Here is a 17,145-nt window from a genome sequence, read left to right on the forward strand (position 1 = left end):
CAATATTAACTGCTTCCACCATTTCCTAGGAACATAGAAAATAGGTGCAAGAGTAGGCCATTCGGCCCGTCAAGCCTACACCGCCATTCAATATGATCATGGCTGAACATGCAACTTCAGTACCCCACTCCTGCTTTCTCGCCATACCCCCTGATCCCCTTAACTGTAAGGGCCACATCTAACTCCCTCTTGAATATACCCAACGAACTGGACTCCACAACTTTCTGTGGTAGAGAATTCCACAGGTTCACCACCCTCTGAGTGGAAAAGTTTCTCCTCATCTCGGTCCTATATGGCTTACCCCTTATCTTTAGACTGTGATCCCTGGCTCTGGACTTCCCCAACATCGGGAACATTCTTCCTGCGTCTAACCTGTCCAGTCCCGTCATAATTTTATATGTTTCTATGAGATCCCCTCTCATTCTTCTAAATTCCTGTGAGTATAAGCCTAGCCGATCCAGTCTCTCCTCATACGTCAGTCCTGCCATCCTGGGAATCAGTCTGGTGAACCTTTGCTGCACTCGCTCAATAGCAAGCATGTCCTTCCTCAGATTAGGAGACCAAAACTGCACACAATACTCAAGGTGAGGTCTCACCAAGGCCCTGTACAACTGCAGTAAGACCTCCCTGCTCCTATACTCAAATCATCTCGCTATGAAGCCAACATACCACTTGCTTTCTTTACTGCCTGCTGTACCTGCATGCCTACCTTCAGTGACTGATGTACCATAACACCCAGGTCTCTCTTACTAATCTGTCACCATTCAGATGATAATCCGCCTTCCTCTTTTTGCCACCAAAGTGGATAACCTAGGGAATCTATTCCATTGGTTGATCACTTGCTCACTGAAATATTGTTTCTACAGATTAGTTTTAAATTTGCCTCCCTTCACAAGATCACTCTAATCTCATCTAACCCTACAATTCCCCCCCACCCCACAACACTCAGTTGCTCCAAATCTGGATCCTTGTGCATCCTTCCCTTCTTTTCGTCCCACCATTGGTGGCCATGTCTTCAGCTGCCTAGGGCCCAGGTTCTGAAACTCCCTCCCTAAACCAATTTGCCTTTCCACCTCCCTTTACTCCTGAAACCCACCTTTTGGACCAAGCTATTGGTTGCTCGTGAAGCAGGAGCAGTTCCAGGAATTTCCTGACCTAGTGAATGCTAATGATATGATTGGATTTTGTATTAAAACCCAAAAGTGCAAGCTGGCAGAATTAAAACAGCTAATGTGACAAAACTACTGAAGTATTCTGTTATCAATTATATCTGCATTAATTATGCAAAAAGACGGTATCTTGGGGAGGGGGCACATGGGACACAAATCTCCTATGGGGGCTCAGCAAAAAAAAAAATGGGAATCTATGATGTAGATAATTTAATTATATGGATATAGATTTGAGGTTTCTTTTTAAACAGTATTCAGTTTTTCCATAATGCAAATGAGGCTATTTCTGTATAACATTAGAACACATTACTGTCAAAGGGATGTGGTTGGAATCAAAGTAGCTTTAAGTTAATAACAAAGTACAGCCTTGAAATGTTTAAAAGTTAAACATTAAATGGGAATGTTTAGAAGTTGGGATTATGCAATACAAATGTACCCTCTGCTGTGTAAAATGACTGCATGCTTTATGGAGCAACATGGATGAACTGTTGCATTGAACTTACTACTATCATTTACATTTTATAATCCTTATTACTTCATGAACCTTTAAATTCCCTACTTTGATCAAATAGTGCCATAGAATCTTTTACCTCACCTGAACAGGCAGATTGGGCTGTGGTTTCACGTCTTCACTGAAACAGAGAAGTTCCCACACACTACACTCCTTTAATGCAGACTGACATTTCAATGCAGTACTAAAGAAAGAATGAAATTGCATTTTTATAGAACCATTCACAACCTCAGGACACCCCAAAGCACTTCACGGCCAATTAATTACTTTTGAATTGTTGTCACAATTGTACTACCACAAATTGATTGAAGGGATATTGAAATATTTTGTTGCTCAAGATATAAATAAATTTGTTTTTTCTTCCCTCCCTAACACTTTGCTATTTGCATTCTAAAATACGAATATGTTTGCTCTATCTCAGAGGGTTTGTGATATAGGGTAATGCAGCAGCCAAATAGTCTGTTTTATTGGTGTTGGTTGAGGGATAAGTGTTGACCATGACACTGGCAGAACTCCCCTGCTGCTCTTCAGGTAGTGCTGTTGGATCTTTTATGGCCATCTGAGAGGGCAAATGGGGCTTCAGTTTAAAGGATGGTTAGTGCTGACATTCTTCTTGCCCCTACCCCACTAAAGAATAATGCTCTCCGTCTCTCCTCCCCACCACCGCCCCTCTCCCAATTAAGGCTGAAAACTATCCTCCCCCATCCCAAAATAATGTTGACGTACTTCATCCCGCTTACGCACTGAAGTCCTGAAGTGGGACTTAAATTCAAACTTCTGTGTATTACAGTGATTGAAGGGGTATTGAAATATTTTGTTGCTCAAGATATAAATAAATTTGTTTTTTCTTCCCTCCCTAATACTTTGAATTATTTGCATTCTAAAATACTTATGTTTGCGCCATCTCTCTCAGTGGGTTTGTGGTATTTGATGCAAGTAGTTTTGTTTGTTCCCTCCACAAAACCTACCTTCCTTTCCTAAGTTTATATATTATAAGGAATTTTCTCTCCTTTCCCACAATAAATTCTTCCTGAAGCTATTCATATAGCACTGCCAAGTGAAAATGTTCCCACTATCACATCTCAATGACCAGCATCCGAACACGGTTGCAATGTCCTAGGTTAGTATCAAAGTGATGCCCAACTGTTCCCTCTGGATCCAGTGCACATAACATCCTCCCTCAGCAACACAACAAAAAAACTCATCTCTGATAACATTGTTTCCTCATTTTGTTATTTAATAATTCCAACAACATAGTGTATTTCATGCAGTAAAACATCTCAAGGTGCTTCAAAATAGCGATCAATAAACATTTTTTAACTGTATAAATATCTAGAAAAAAAAATATTTTTTTCCCCCACCACTCATGCCTGATATTTTGTACATTTTCTACCGGCATCACATTATGCTTGGGTATTGTAGTTCCAGGAACTACATGAAAACTGCAACTCATGGTTCTTTCTTTTTTCTCCCCTCTTCCCCTGTCTTCCCCCCCACCCCCCTTCTCTGTCTTTCTCCACAGGATCTAGAGCCTTCTTGTCCCTTCTATTTGGTTGCCTTGTGACATGGGTGTGCTGCTGTGCTTTGGGTACTGTAGTTCCACAGTAGCAGGGTGCAGACAATTCCCTTTTATATTTCACTCCAACTGCTGGAATTTCCCGCCCCACGTGAAGTTTCCAATTCACACTCTTGACTGCTAAGTCTGGCTTTCTGAGGGAACCTTCTTCCAAACATTTCTAGCATTTATCAGCCAATTCTCTGGGTAAGGTTTAGTGATTTTTTAAAAATAAGTTTTAATATGCAGTCATAAATGTTATTTTTAGCTCTACTTGAAGAAAAATTGGCAAGGAAAACTGGAATTTATTTGATTTGATTTTGTCATATTTGCTCCTTAGTTAATGTTGGTGCTGAAAAAATGTAACCATTTGTTCACTTTTTTTCCTGCTTAATCATTAACAGTTATCAACTGAATCAAATCACCTTTTAGATTTATTCACATTTAATCAATTGGATATTTGGCTAAAAGCAGGTCTTATTTGAAAATTACCAATCACTAATTTTCAAACTGGTAGACTGTTAACTCCCAGAAATGTAATGCTTTCAGATGCAATATGTCTAGTGCAGATCAATTGCAGGCCTTTATATTGTATAGAGTTAAGAATTTTAACAGTTTTCACCATTTCCATAGTTCAAATAAATCTATTGCTATGTAAAATGAGAAATCTGATGGCTATCAAATGGATGTGGTTGGGGCCAAATAGAACATCAAGGTGGCTTTATGTTGCGGTTTTAAGTTTATAGTTTTAAGTTAATAACTTGAAGGATAGCCTTGAATTGCAGTTCATTTAAAAGTTAAACATTAAATGCGTATAATGTTTAGAAGTTGTGACTTATGTAGTACAAAGGTCCTTTTTTATACTGCATGTTTTATAAAATGTCTGCTTTGTGGTGTGACATGCATGACCCAATGCATTGAATTTGTTGCTATTTATATTTTACAATCTATGATCTTTATGAAGCCTTTCAGTGTTCTCCACATTCGTTCTTTTGAGCTTTCATCTTGCAGTTTTTGGGAGGCATGAGGAACACCTTCAGGGTAGCTAATGTTCTTAAAAATTGTACTTGATATGTAGTCAAAGTAGTCTCATTTCAAATAGGTGGCAGATAGCAACATATGTAAATTAAGATTTGATCTGAAGTGGTATTCTGTGTGACAAATATGAAATAAGCAAAATAGTATTTATTTAAATATCTTCGTCTGGCCATCACCATAATTTTTTGTTATTGTTGCCTGTTCCCTCAGGCTGTAGAGAATGCACAAAAGTTACTTAAGCCATTTATTTCTAAAACATTTTCTGACCCCTATCTGCTTGGGTGTTGTATTCAATTTGGTCAGCTTGGCATCTGTGCCCAGTGCAGACAGCTGTATTTGTGTAGGCAGACACTATTTTGGTTCCCTTTGCCCCAGGAATTTAAGGAAGACTTGAGTCAAGTCTGCAGGAGGGACAGGTTTGTGATTCATAGTCCATTTGACAAACAGCCCTGTAATTCGGAGCTGCTGGTTATGGATTTACATGTAGAAACCTATGACCAACACACCAGTCCTGCAGTTAACATCAATAAGGTAAGTCAGAGACTCTGATATTGAATAGCTTCATAAGATGTAAAGGGACCAGGTTACAAGGACAGTTTTATGTTGAATATTAGTACAGGCAAAGCACTTTTTGATAATCTGAGAATTATGAAGTCTGTAACTACTGTAAATGTAGTTGTACCTTTCCAACAGTTGTGCTGTTGCACCACAGTACAGGTTGAGCGTCCAAAATCCAGAGTTCCGGGATCTGGACTCCGGACCGATTGGTGGCAAGGTCGTCCGGAATCCACAAAATGTTCTGGAATCCGGACCCACCGACCTCGGGCCTCGCCTCCACTCGCCGCGCCCGACCTCGGGCCTCGCCTCCACTCGCCTCGCCCGACCGAATAACTTCTCCTCGACGGGGCCCCGCCCGAACAGCACCACGGTGGTGGGGACGGCCCGAACAGCACCACGGTGGTGGGGACGGCCCGAACAGCACCACGGTGGGCGGGGCCCCGCCCGAACAGCACCACGGTGGGTGGGGACGGCCCGAACAGCACCACGGTGGTGGGGACGGCCCGAACAGCACCACGGTGGGTGGGGACGGCCCGAACAGCACCACGGTGGGTGGGGACGGCCCGAACAGCACCACGGTGGGTGGGGACGGCCCGAACAGCATCACGGTGGTGGGGACGGCCCGAACAGCACCACGGTGGGTGGGGACGGCCCGAACAGCACCACGGTGGGTGGGGACGGCCCGAACAGCACCACGGTGGGCGGGGCCCCGCCCGAACAGCACCACGGTGGGTGGGGACGGCCCGAACAGCATCACGGTGGTGGGGACGGCCCGAACAGCATCACGGTGGTGGGGACGGCCCGAACAGCACCACGGTGGTGGGGACGGCCCGAACAGCACCTCGGTGGGCGGGGCCCCGCCCGAACAGCACCACGGTGGTGGGGACGGCCCGAACAGCACCACGGTGGGTGGGGCCCCGCCCGAACAGCACCACGGTGGGGGGGGGGGACGGCCCGAACAGCACCATGGTGGGCGGGGCCCCGCCCGAACAGCACCACGGTGGTGGGGACGGCCCGAACAGCTTCTCCTCGGCGGGGCCCCACCTGAACAGCTCCACGGCTGCTGTGCCCCGCCCAACGACCTCCTGGATGGGGCCCGAACAACTCCTCGGAGAGCAACTCTTCCCCCACCCGACGTTCCGAAATCTGGAAATACCCAAACCTGGGCTTGGGTGTTTCCGGATTCATGATGTCAGAAAGACGTTCCAAAGTCTGGAAAAACGCAAAATCCAGAATGGCCTCGGTCTCGAGGTTCTGGATTTGGGATGCTGCGCCTGTACAGGTATTGTATCTCCCAGCTCCTCAGCTGGTACTGCAGTGACGCACCGAATGCTTCAAGCAGCTCTACTTCACTGCTTCCCAAATTGTCATATGTTTTGCTAATTAACTGTAAATAATATATGCCTAATCAGTGCCAGCCTGGAGTCAGTGGTAGCAATCTAGCCTCTGAGTGAAGGGTCATGGTTCAAGCCCCGCCCCAGAGACTTGATTGCATAATGTAGACTGGCACTTCAGTGCAATACTGAGAGCTGAATTATTGGAGGTGCTGTCTTTCGGATGAGACATTAAACCGAAACCCCATCTGCCCTCGGGTGGAAGTAAAAAATCCAACAGTAATAATGTATTTGAAGAAGATCAGCACAATATGGATTGAACAAAGTGTACACACACCACTTTTTCATACATAGTCAGTGGATGACCCCTTACTAAAGTTCATTTCAATTACTTAATGGTGCCAGTAACTAATGTTCCCTTTAAGCTGCAGTGCTCTGGACCTCCCGCGTAGTTGGCTCACCGGCTTTTCAATGACATGCACAGTCTTTTGAATGGGCCAAAAAAATGAAAGGGAACATTGCCGTAACCATTTATACAAAAATTTGCCTGTAATTTTTTAAGCTATTTCTTGTCAAGTTGGTAAGTAATATGCATAATCAAATTGGAATGCACTTGGATCTCGAGGTATAAAATACCACATCACTGATACGAAACCAATTTGTTTTGTGATAACAGAATCTAGGTAGTAAAAATTTTAAATAGATATGGTTGCTGAACAGCAAATAATGGCTGGCCATCCAGAAATTAAAGACTTCAAAAGAAAAACTTGCATTTATATAGCGCCTTTCGCGACCACTGGATGTCTCAGCACTTTACGGCCAATGAAGTACTTTTGGAGTGTGGTCACTGTTGTAATGTGGGACAGTGCCAATAATAAATCATTTTCGTGAGGCAAAGTAATATGGGAAACTATTAGTAGTCGGCAGTGGTATAATTCATCTAATGGCATATGGTTCAAAACATGGGAGGAAAAGAACTTGACATGGTATAGGTAATGGGTGTAGTCAAGAGATACTTGTTAAAAACAAAGATTTACATTTTAATAGCTCCTTATCACATTCCTTGTTAGCATTTGAAAGTGCTTCACATACAATGAATTACTTTAAAGTGCAGTGATAGAGGCAAACTGTCCACTGCAAGATTCTACAAATCAGGTCCTGGTGTGGAGCCTGAATGCACTGGGCAGGTGTGCTACAAATTAAGCCAAGCAGTTGCTATTGTAGAATGGTTGAAATTAAATTTTCCATTTGACCCAGCATTACATGAAGTTGTAATAAAAACAGAAAATGCTGGAAATACTCAGCAGGTCAAGCGAGAAACAGAGTTAATGTTTCAGGTCGACGACCTTTCGTCAGATCTGGATAAAATTTGAAAAAAATAGGGGTAGAGGTTATGGTAGAGGGAAATCCTCTGTTGAGGAAAAAGGAAGACCAATCGGAAGCACTAGCATGGAAGATGGCATCGTCACTGGAGGTGGAGAAACTGGGAGAATGGAAGCTCGAGGAACAGCACCTCGTCTTTCGATTAGGCACTTTACAGCCTTCTGGACTCAACATCGGGTTCAACAGTTTCAGACCATAACATCTGCCCCTATTTTTTCGCATGGCAGCTGTTAATGTTTCTGCCATTCTCATTTACACCTCTTCTAGACTCATGTTTTGTTTCTTTACTTGGCCCATTACCATCTCCTTTTCCTTTGTCCTATCATCCCTTTTGTCATTTAATCACTCCTGCCTTCCACCCTATCACACACCTTCCCTTTTGTTCTTTCCTCTCTTTCCCTTTCCTTCCCCTGCACTTGCTTAAAAACTTTTTTCAGTTCTGACAAAAGGTTATGGACCTGAAACATTGACTCTGTTTCTCTCTCCACAGATGCTGCCTGACCTGAGTATTTCCAGCATTTTCTGTTTTTATTTCAGATTTCCAGCATCTGCAGAATTTTTGCTTTTACATGAAGTTGTGTTTGCTTGCATGTTTTTATTTGTGGTTATGGATTAATAGTACAGTTTGTGCATTGACTTGATGTCTCATTCCCACCAAGAAAGCTCAAAATGGTTTTATTGCATCTTCCACTGGTAGTTGTAGTGTTAGTGTTCCCAAAATTATTTTGCTAGTTCAGAAATGTTAAATACTGTAACAAACTATTATTGGCCTGTTTAAGTGAATTGGTAAACATTTTTTTGTTTTAGGGTTAACCCTAACCCTAACTGAAACTATGTCAAAACTCTTTTTTGATGTCGTGCTGAAAATAGATCCCCGCTCTCATCTACCACCTGAAGTACTAGGCCGTGCCTTTTTTCTACATTTTATGCTCTGACTGCTGTATTTTGTTGCATTTTCTGCTACAGTGTAGAAACTATAAATGAAAGAGTTGTGATTAATGGGTTTCCAAATAAATAAACATTTTTGTATTGAAGGTGAGGGGTAACAAACATATTAGGACTGGTTTTGGGGTACAGCACAATTTTCTGTTTTAAACTGTTGAGATCTTGAAGCTTTTCTGAACTAGTTGCTATTGTTATATGGTTAACTTAAAAAGGTGGTTCTCTTTTTATTACAGATTATCCATCTCTACAACTCCGGAAACTAATGTTGGAATTATCGCTTCTCAGACAGTGATCCCCATCAATAACCAGTTTCGCGTTATACAAGGTACAGGGAGCAGCAGCTCTGAGAAATTTTTAATCTGGAAATTACCCAACTGTAAAAGGGAAGATGCAGTGGGAAATGTGTGTGTGTTTTTAATAACTTTATTCCTGCTCTGTCCTCTAATTATGTTATATAACAGATTACCATAATTTTCCATTTTTAACCAATCTGAATAACTTTGAGTAAATTAAATAATGATTTGATGCTAGTGCTGTGATACAATGTGCTGTACTATGATGTGGAAAAATAGGGTGCGGGTTTGCGGGCCTGCAATTCTTGCATAGCCTCAGCCATGAAGGTGACAGATGCTGAGCATAAGTCAGTGCTTCCCTACAAGGAAAAAAGGGAAGGAAAATGTGAAGCTAAAAACCTCCAGACCTCAGTTACACATAGCATCCAGTTACACATAGCATCCAGTTACAGAGTGGTTCTGGCAGAGACCTGAGTGGAGGTTGCCTGACTGCCCTCTTTACTAGGGAATTCTGCGTGATTTAAGAAAATCTTATTGGCCAATCACAGGGCTTGGAGCAAAATAGGAACGAGAGCCATGACCAGTAGGGAGGATGTTTGGCAGTGATCCTTTCCTTCACTAATTTATCTAGTTCCCATGAATCCCCAGCTGTCTGAAATTAATGTGATGAACCACTACTCCCTCTCTCTGAGCAAAAGCGATTGGGAGGAAAGACCATCTTTGCATCCATGGCATGAATGACAATGTAATGAGCATAGCAGGAAAAAATGTCCATTACATCATTAATGGAGGCTACTCATTCCTGTTTTTGAACATATTGCTTACTCCTGAAATTGTTGGACACCCTGATATCCATAGATACAAGAGACTTGGGCACAATGGAGAATGGGTAGATAGAGAAGTAATTGCAGGCAGGTGGATTGGGAACAGAAACAGCAATTTTCTTGGAAAAACCAATATAATAAAAATATTTGTTTAGGTTATCTAGGACTACTTTCTCATCACCCTTACTAGCCACATTCCTCCAACTTCGTCTAACCCTACCACTCTTCTGCCCCACCAACCATCGTAACACTACTAATGTAGACATCCTCAGCTACTCCTGTGACTCATCCTTGAAAGCCCCACCAAATGATTTGCCTTCTCCCACACTCACCATTACCCTCCAGGATAATTTTCTTAGTCGCTCCCTTATGTCCAAGGCAGACAAACTTAAGCACATCTGGCACACGACTTAGGAGTATGGTATCATAATGGTTATGTTATCCTGGAGGAATAATCCAGAAAAATGAATTCAAATCCCACCATGGTAGCTGGGAAATTTAAGTTCAGTTAATTAAATAAATCTGGAATAAAAAGCTAGTATTGGTAATAGTGACAAGTTTGCTCTCACTGAAAATAGTTTTCAATATCCAATATAAAATTTGTTCTTGTCCTTTAGGGAAGGGAATCTGCCATCCTTGCCCAGTCTGGCTTATATGTGACTCCAAACCCACAGTAATGTGGTTGACTGTTAACTGCCTTCTGAAATGGTAGCAAGCCCCTCAGTTGTATTCAAGAAGGTGGCTCACCACCACCTTCTTGAGGGAATTCGGGATGGGCAATAAATGCCGGCTTTGCCAGAGACGCTCACATCCCGTGAATGAATAAAAAAAAGTCGAGTCATTTATCACCAGTTCTTTGTTCAAAGACCATCTCTCTCCCTTTCAAAACCACCCTCTCTTCAAAAAGCCTATCTTCAACCACTATATTCTCCAACTACCATCCTAAATCAAACCTCCCTTTTAAACATGCTGGCACCGTGCAGTTTTCCAAAAAACACCCTATTCAAATCCATTCAGTCTGGTTTCTGCCGTGCTTGCGTGACCAAAGTCACAATAACATTCTTTGTGATGGTTGCCATGGTGAATCGTCCCTTCTTATCCTTCTTGACCTCTTCAACATTTGATATTGTCAACCGCACAATTTTCCTCTCTCGTCCTTCATTTGTCCAGCGTTGCAGACTTCACCCATATTCAAATTCAACCAGTGCATTTTCAGCAATGGCTTCTCTCCCCAACCCACAATGTCCTCTCCAGAAGCCTCCAAAGGTCTATTCTTACCATCTCTGTTTCATTATCTTCATGATGCCCCCTCGCAACACCATCCAAATGCACAGGGTCAACTTCTATACATATGCTCATTACATCAAGCTTTGCCTGTTTATACCAGCACGTCCCTTAACCTGATGATTGCCTCTTAGTTAACAAACTGCCTGTCTAACATTTAAGTCACAGATGAGTTAAAGTTTGCTCTGACTGAAAATCAGGAAGACCAAAACATAGCTTTCAGTACCCAATATAACATTTGTTCTTGTGCCATTGACTTTATTCTCTCACCATGGCCACTTGCTCAAGCCAAACATGTGGAAAACCATGGCATTTTGTTCAACCCAGAACTGAGTTTCAAACCCTATGCTCAAGGGCTGGTGACTTCCACCTGCATACATTGCTGCTGCTTCCCCTTCATTTCCACGGAAACCCTTATTCACAATTTTTTGTTACTTTTGACTCAGTTTCTCTAATGTTTTCCTTGTTAGCTGCCGCCTCCCTTGCGTTTCCCCCCCCCCCCCATTCGCTGCCTAATTAGCGCCAATTTATTGAAAACTCGGCTGCCCCTATCCTGTCCAACTCGCCCATCGCCCCATCCTTGTTGACCTACATTGACTCCCTGTCCTCCCAACACATTGAGTTTAAAATCCCTCCATGCTTCCACTCCCCTCGCCCCCCCCCTCCATATCCTATCCTTATAATTTCCTCCAGTCTTTCATCCTCTCCCACACTCGTCAGTCTTCCAATTCTAGCCTTTAATGCATCACCCCTTCCTCTGGCCTGTCATTGGTAGCAAAGCCTTCAGCTGATGGCCCACAGTGCCTCATGGATGCTCAGTTTTGAGCTGCTAGATCTGTTCTGAATCTATCCCATTTAGCATGGTGGTAGTTCCACACAGCACCATGGAGGGATGTCTTCAGTGTGAAGATAGGACTTCGCCTCCACAATGACTGTGCAGTGATTGCTGCTACCAGTGCTGTCATGGACAGATGCATCTGCGACAGGTAAATTGGTGAGGACGAGGTCAAGTAGGTTTTTCCCTTGTGTTGGTTCTATCACCACCTGCTGCAGGCCCATTCAGGCAGTTATGTCCTTCAGGACTCAGTCAGTAGTGGTGCCATGTGTCCTTACCTGGTCTGGCCTATATGTGACTCCAGACCCACAGCGATGTGGCCCTCTGAAAATGGCCTAGCAAGCCACTCAGTTGTAACAAACCGCTATGACAAACAACAAGAATAATAAAACCAGACGGACTACCTGGGATTGACCTAGGTACTGGCTTCAGATATCATAACGGCATACCCAGCCCAGTTGACCCTGCGAAGTCCTCCTCACTAACATCTGGGGGCTTGTGCCAAAATTGGGAGAGCTCCCCCACAGACTAGTCAAACAACAGCCTGACATAGTTGTACTCACAGAATCATGCCTTTCAGCCAATGTCCCAGACTCCTCCTCCACCAGGAATGGCGCCACAGTGGTATATAGTTGGGATGGATTGCCCCTGGGAATCCTCAACATTGACTGCGGACCGCGTGAAGTTTCATTGTTCCAGGTCAAGAATGGGCAAGGAAACCTGCTGATTACTATATACTACCCTCGCTCAGCTGATGAATCAGTATTCCACCATGTTGAACACCACTTGGAAGAAGCACTGAGAGTAGCAAGGGCACAGAATGTACTCTGGGTAGGAGACTTCAATGTCAATCGCCAAGAGTGGCTCGGTATCACACTGACCGAGTTCTGAAGGACATAGCTACGTGACTGGGCCTGCAGCAGGTGGTGAGAGAACCAACACAAGGGGAAAACCTACGAGATCTCGTCCTCACCAACTTACCTGTCGCAGATGCATCTGTCCATGACGGCATTGGTAGCGGCAATCACCGCACAGTCATTGTGGAGACGAAGTCCTGTCTTCACAAGAACGGCAAATTTTCTTCCCTAAAGGACATTAGTGAACCAAATGGGTTTTTACAACAATGGTCTCCATTACTGACACTAGCTTTTTAGTCCAGATTGATTTAATTAACTGAATTTAAATTCCACAGCTGCCGTGGTGGGATTTGAACTCGCGTCTCCAAATTATTAGTCCAGGCCTCTGGATTACTAGTCCCGTAAAGAAACCACTATGCTACCATTCCTGTCTCTGGAAATTCCTCCTTCAACACATTCTTTAACAGCTAGCACTGTATATTCTAATGGCAAGAGAATTTTTAGCTGTATCCCTTGTGCAACAAACTCTCATATTTTAGCATAATCTAAGAATGTTTTGCTTACTTTCAGAGGCCGAAGAGGCTCTTTTGATAGATGACCCTTTTACACGTGAGTACTTTTTAGTATTTTTTCTAAGTTTTAATGTTTGGGTGGAGCAATGAAGTAGGTTGTTTTGCATGCAGTGATACTTTTTTCAACAAAAATACTCTTTCAGAATAGATTTGGTTCATCATTCAAACATTCCACAAACATTGCCTTGATTTGATTCTGGGGAGTATCATGTGTTCAGGACAGCCACCCACCACATGTGATAACTTTTTCCCACCTTGTATAAAGGCCCGGGGCTTGCACAATAGCTCAGCTCTTTTGCTTCCTGTCCTAGGTTGGGAAGGTTCTCTGAACTCTCAGCATCCCATTTATTCTAGTCTAATCCATTACTAGGAATCCTCTTGATTTATCTTGGACTTTGAGGTACAAATACATGGCTGTTAATTAAAGATGTAAATGAGTGCAAGAAGAGTGATCTATTATCTGTCAGAGATGGACATGAATGTTTCTTCAACTTGCAGTTTATCCAAATACCAAATGCTTGCCTAAGTCAAACTTGGCAGCCTTGAATTAACGGCATAATGTTACTAAGACAAAGTGCAAGTCCAACCACACTACAGAAATATTCAAGATCGAATGAGCCTGTCTTCCCCTTTCGGGGAGAAGTTGACATCTTGAAGACTTCTGGAAACTTGAGAGGAGTTGGATTGCTCCCATCTAAATGTGGGAGAAGGGACAGGACTCCCAGTTCAAGGCATATTGCTCACCAGTACTCTGGTCAGCTGCCAGCTTGCCCCAAGCTTATCTTTTCAGGTTGGCGTTCCTCCATTGGAAACAGATGAACATACAAAGATTAAGATTTCAACCTTCATTGTTGATGGTTCTTAAAAGCACAGGTCAATTTGTCCAGCAGCCTCCAAAATGTACTTTTAGCTCAGTTGGAGGATTTTGTTCCTATTCGCTCTTTTTTCCCCATTAAGGAGAGGCTATTTAAACAAAATTATCTTCCAAGAAAGCAAGGGTCCACCATAGGCTCCCTGCAAATTAGTTCAGCCTCTTTACAGCTTAAGTTTTTAAGCGGGAAACCCACCCTCGACGGTGCTCCACTCTTCACTTTTCGCAAATGCTGAGTGGTACCCAACCACACTCATTCCGCTAGGCAGGGGAGGGTATTAATGATTGGCATTAGTCAGTCAGCGTGCTGCAAATTTAGCTGATACAGTTGTCTTCATTTTTCCACTATTAGGATGTCTTGCCTGCCTCCCTGGGTCGAGATCAATTGATGGCAAGCAATGTGGGAACCTCTGAGCTGCATGACTCATTATTAGTCTCAGCTTGGTTCATTTGGTGGCACACTTGACTCTAAAGGTTGTGGGTTTAAACCTTACACCAGGATTTGATCACATAATTAGGCTGACAGTACTGCATTGTTGGAAGTGCTGTCTTTCGGATGAGACACCAAACCATGGTCTCATTCACATGTTATATTGGTTCAAGTGGACATTAAAGATTCATAGCACAAATTGAATGGGAAGTTCTTCCAATGTCCTGGTTAGCATCCTTCCTTCAAAAACAGCACCAAAGAAACAGATTTGCTGAACATTCACCTCATTGCTGTGTGTAAAATGGCTGATGCAGTTGCCTACATAAAAGTGACTGTACTTCAAAAATAATTAATTTATATAAAGTACCTTAGGATGCCCTGAGGACATGGAAGAGGTTATATAAATATAAATGCAAGTTCTTTCTTTACCCTTGCCACTGATACCAGCTCCCTCCCTAACTGCTTTTTTGGACCGCACCAAGCAGGATATATGCAGCTGACTGCACTAGAACTAGGTGCCCCTGCTCTCAACCCAGAGCCTCTGGCCTTGTTTTACTGATCCCACAGCCAAAACATAGTTTTGTTGGCTTCAATTTCTCAACTGCTCTATTGTTAGCCTCCCAAGTAGCACTTCTTCTTAAAGGTCTAATAGTCAGCGATGACCGTTCCAATGATTGATGTTTTATATTTTTTTAGGCTTATGTAGGATACGTATACAAGGGGACCAAAAAAGCTACCTCTTTGAGCTCCCAGATGATGAATACTGCCTCAGCTTCCTCACTGAAGTGAAAAAGGTCCAACAAGGTAGACAAGCTGCTTGAAATGCAAAGTATAAAATTGGAGAGAAATTAACTCATTTATAGCAAATATAAGACCTGATTTATTCTCCACACAATGAGCAGACTTGAAAAATGCTTCAAATTAGCTGTCCAAATGAAAGATGCATTTGCCCAAGCAGACATTATAATGTTCCTAAATTGTGAGTGGTGCAAAATTAAATTTCCCTGGTTTGTTTTGTGGATAGGATATACTGTCAAGCTGGATGCACATAGGCTGCCCACCAAACAGTCTATAAGCCTTGAGATCCCTGGCATTTTATAAGTTCCCTGCAGCCAGAGCTCTTCCAGAAAGAACATAAGAAAAAAAAAATAGGAGCAAGCGTAGGCCATTCGGCCCTTCGAGCCTGCTCTGCCATTCCAGAAGATCATGGCTGATCTTCTACCTCAAGTCCACCTTCCCACATTATCCTCATAGCCCCTGATTCCCACAGTATTCAAAAAAAATCTTTCGATCTCTGTCTTGAATATATTCAATAACTGAGCATCCACAGCCATCTGGGGTAGAGAATTCCAAAGATTCCCAACCCTTTGAGTGAAGAAATTTCTCCTCATCTCAGTCCTAAATGGCCGACCCCTTAGTCTGAGACTATGACTCCTAGTTCTGGACTCCCCAACCAGGGGAAACATCCTCCCACCATCTACCCCATAGGCCCCTTAAGAATTTTATACGTTTCAATTAAATCACCTCTAGTTATACTAAATTCTAAGGTGCCAAAATTGGTGAAACACTAGTTCTGCCCATTTTTCGGTGGTCCCCGGGCAGTGCGTCATTTTTTTAACCGATACCACTGGGGCAGAGTGGGCGGGAGTTTCATCCCACTTTTCTCGGCAGTAACCAAAGCAGAGTGCAGCAGGCGGTGTGCGACGGAGGAGGCCTTTTGACTCGGGAATCTTCAACTCCCGAGTTGTACGCGCAGCTGTCAAGCTCCACTCCCGAGAGGCACCGACGAGAGGCCAGAGACTGCCGGCCTGAGATCGCTGTATGTGTGGGGGGGAAGGAGAGATCGCTGTGCAGGAGGCGGGGGAAGGGGAAGAGAAAGAGGAAGAGATCGTTGTGTGGGGAGGGGGGGCGGGAAAGAGAGATCACTGCAGGGGGCGGGGGGAAGAGATCGTTGTGTGGGGAGGGGGGGGGAGAGATTGCTGTGGGGTGAAGAGACTGGAGGATGAGAGAGACTAAACATTTTTATTATACTTCATTAATAAAGAAGTAACTAAGGCTTTATTAGACCATTTATATTATTGCCTAACACTAGAAAATACTACAATCCATTTAAACATACATTAGACTGGAGAACTATAAAGATCTGTGTAATATCAAACAAACCTGTCAGCTCTGTGTACTTAAGATCCACTTAAAAGCACCTTTTCCAGGACGGTATGCAGTTCCGGTGATATGTCATGAAACTTGCACTTTTGGGCGGTATGTCGACGGTCTGCATGGGTGGACGGTCTGCATGGGTGGGCTGTATCAGCGGTATGTCACTGATTAAACTTCCGCCAGGTGGTATGTCGGCGGATGTACCCGTTGTTTGACACAATGGTAGTGGGCGGTATGTCAAGGCCCAAGGGAATATAGGCCTAGACTACTCGATCTCTCCCCATAAGATAGTTCCCGCCCCCCCCCTATTCATTAGGGGGCTTCATCTGTTCAGTGAATAAATTTAATTTGCAGTCATTATTGTTACATTACCTCTTGCAAACTTTTGTCCTATGTTCTTAGTGTCCAAAGTCTGCAATTTGCTTTTGGTAATTTCAGTCTCTGTTGGAATCAGGCTGGTGCAGCTCACACTCAGGGATTTCCTGGGTATTGTGTTTGGAGAGACCAGACTCCTTGACTTCCAGATAAG

General features: G+C 43.4%; 1 protein-coding gene across 3 annotated transcripts in view; it reads left to right on the plus strand.

Moving 5' to 3' along the window:
• The window catches only part of ocrl (OCRL inositol polyphosphate-5-phosphatase), a 164,695-nt gene that overhangs the window by 55,838 nt on the left and 91,712 nt on the right, over nucleotides 1–17,145 (plus strand). For all 3 annotated transcript variants that reach the window (XM_070882547.1, XM_070882548.1, XM_070882549.1), the window contains exons 3-5: nucleotides 8,727–8,818; nucleotides 13,157–13,195; nucleotides 15,156–15,263. In XM_070882547.1, coding sequence (XP_070738648.1) covers nucleotides 8,727–8,818; nucleotides 13,157–13,195; nucleotides 15,156–15,263 — 239 coding nt within the window. The remainder of the gene's footprint in view (nucleotides 1–8,726; nucleotides 8,819–13,156; nucleotides 13,196–15,155; nucleotides 15,264–17,145) is intronic.

This window comes from Pristiophorus japonicus, chromosome 6 (genome assembly GCF_044704955.1).
Source record: "Pristiophorus japonicus isolate sPriJap1 chromosome 6, sPriJap1.hap1, whole genome shotgun sequence".
Lineage (NCBI taxonomy): Eukaryota > Metazoa > Chordata > Chondrichthyes > Pristiophoridae > Pristiophorus > Pristiophorus japonicus.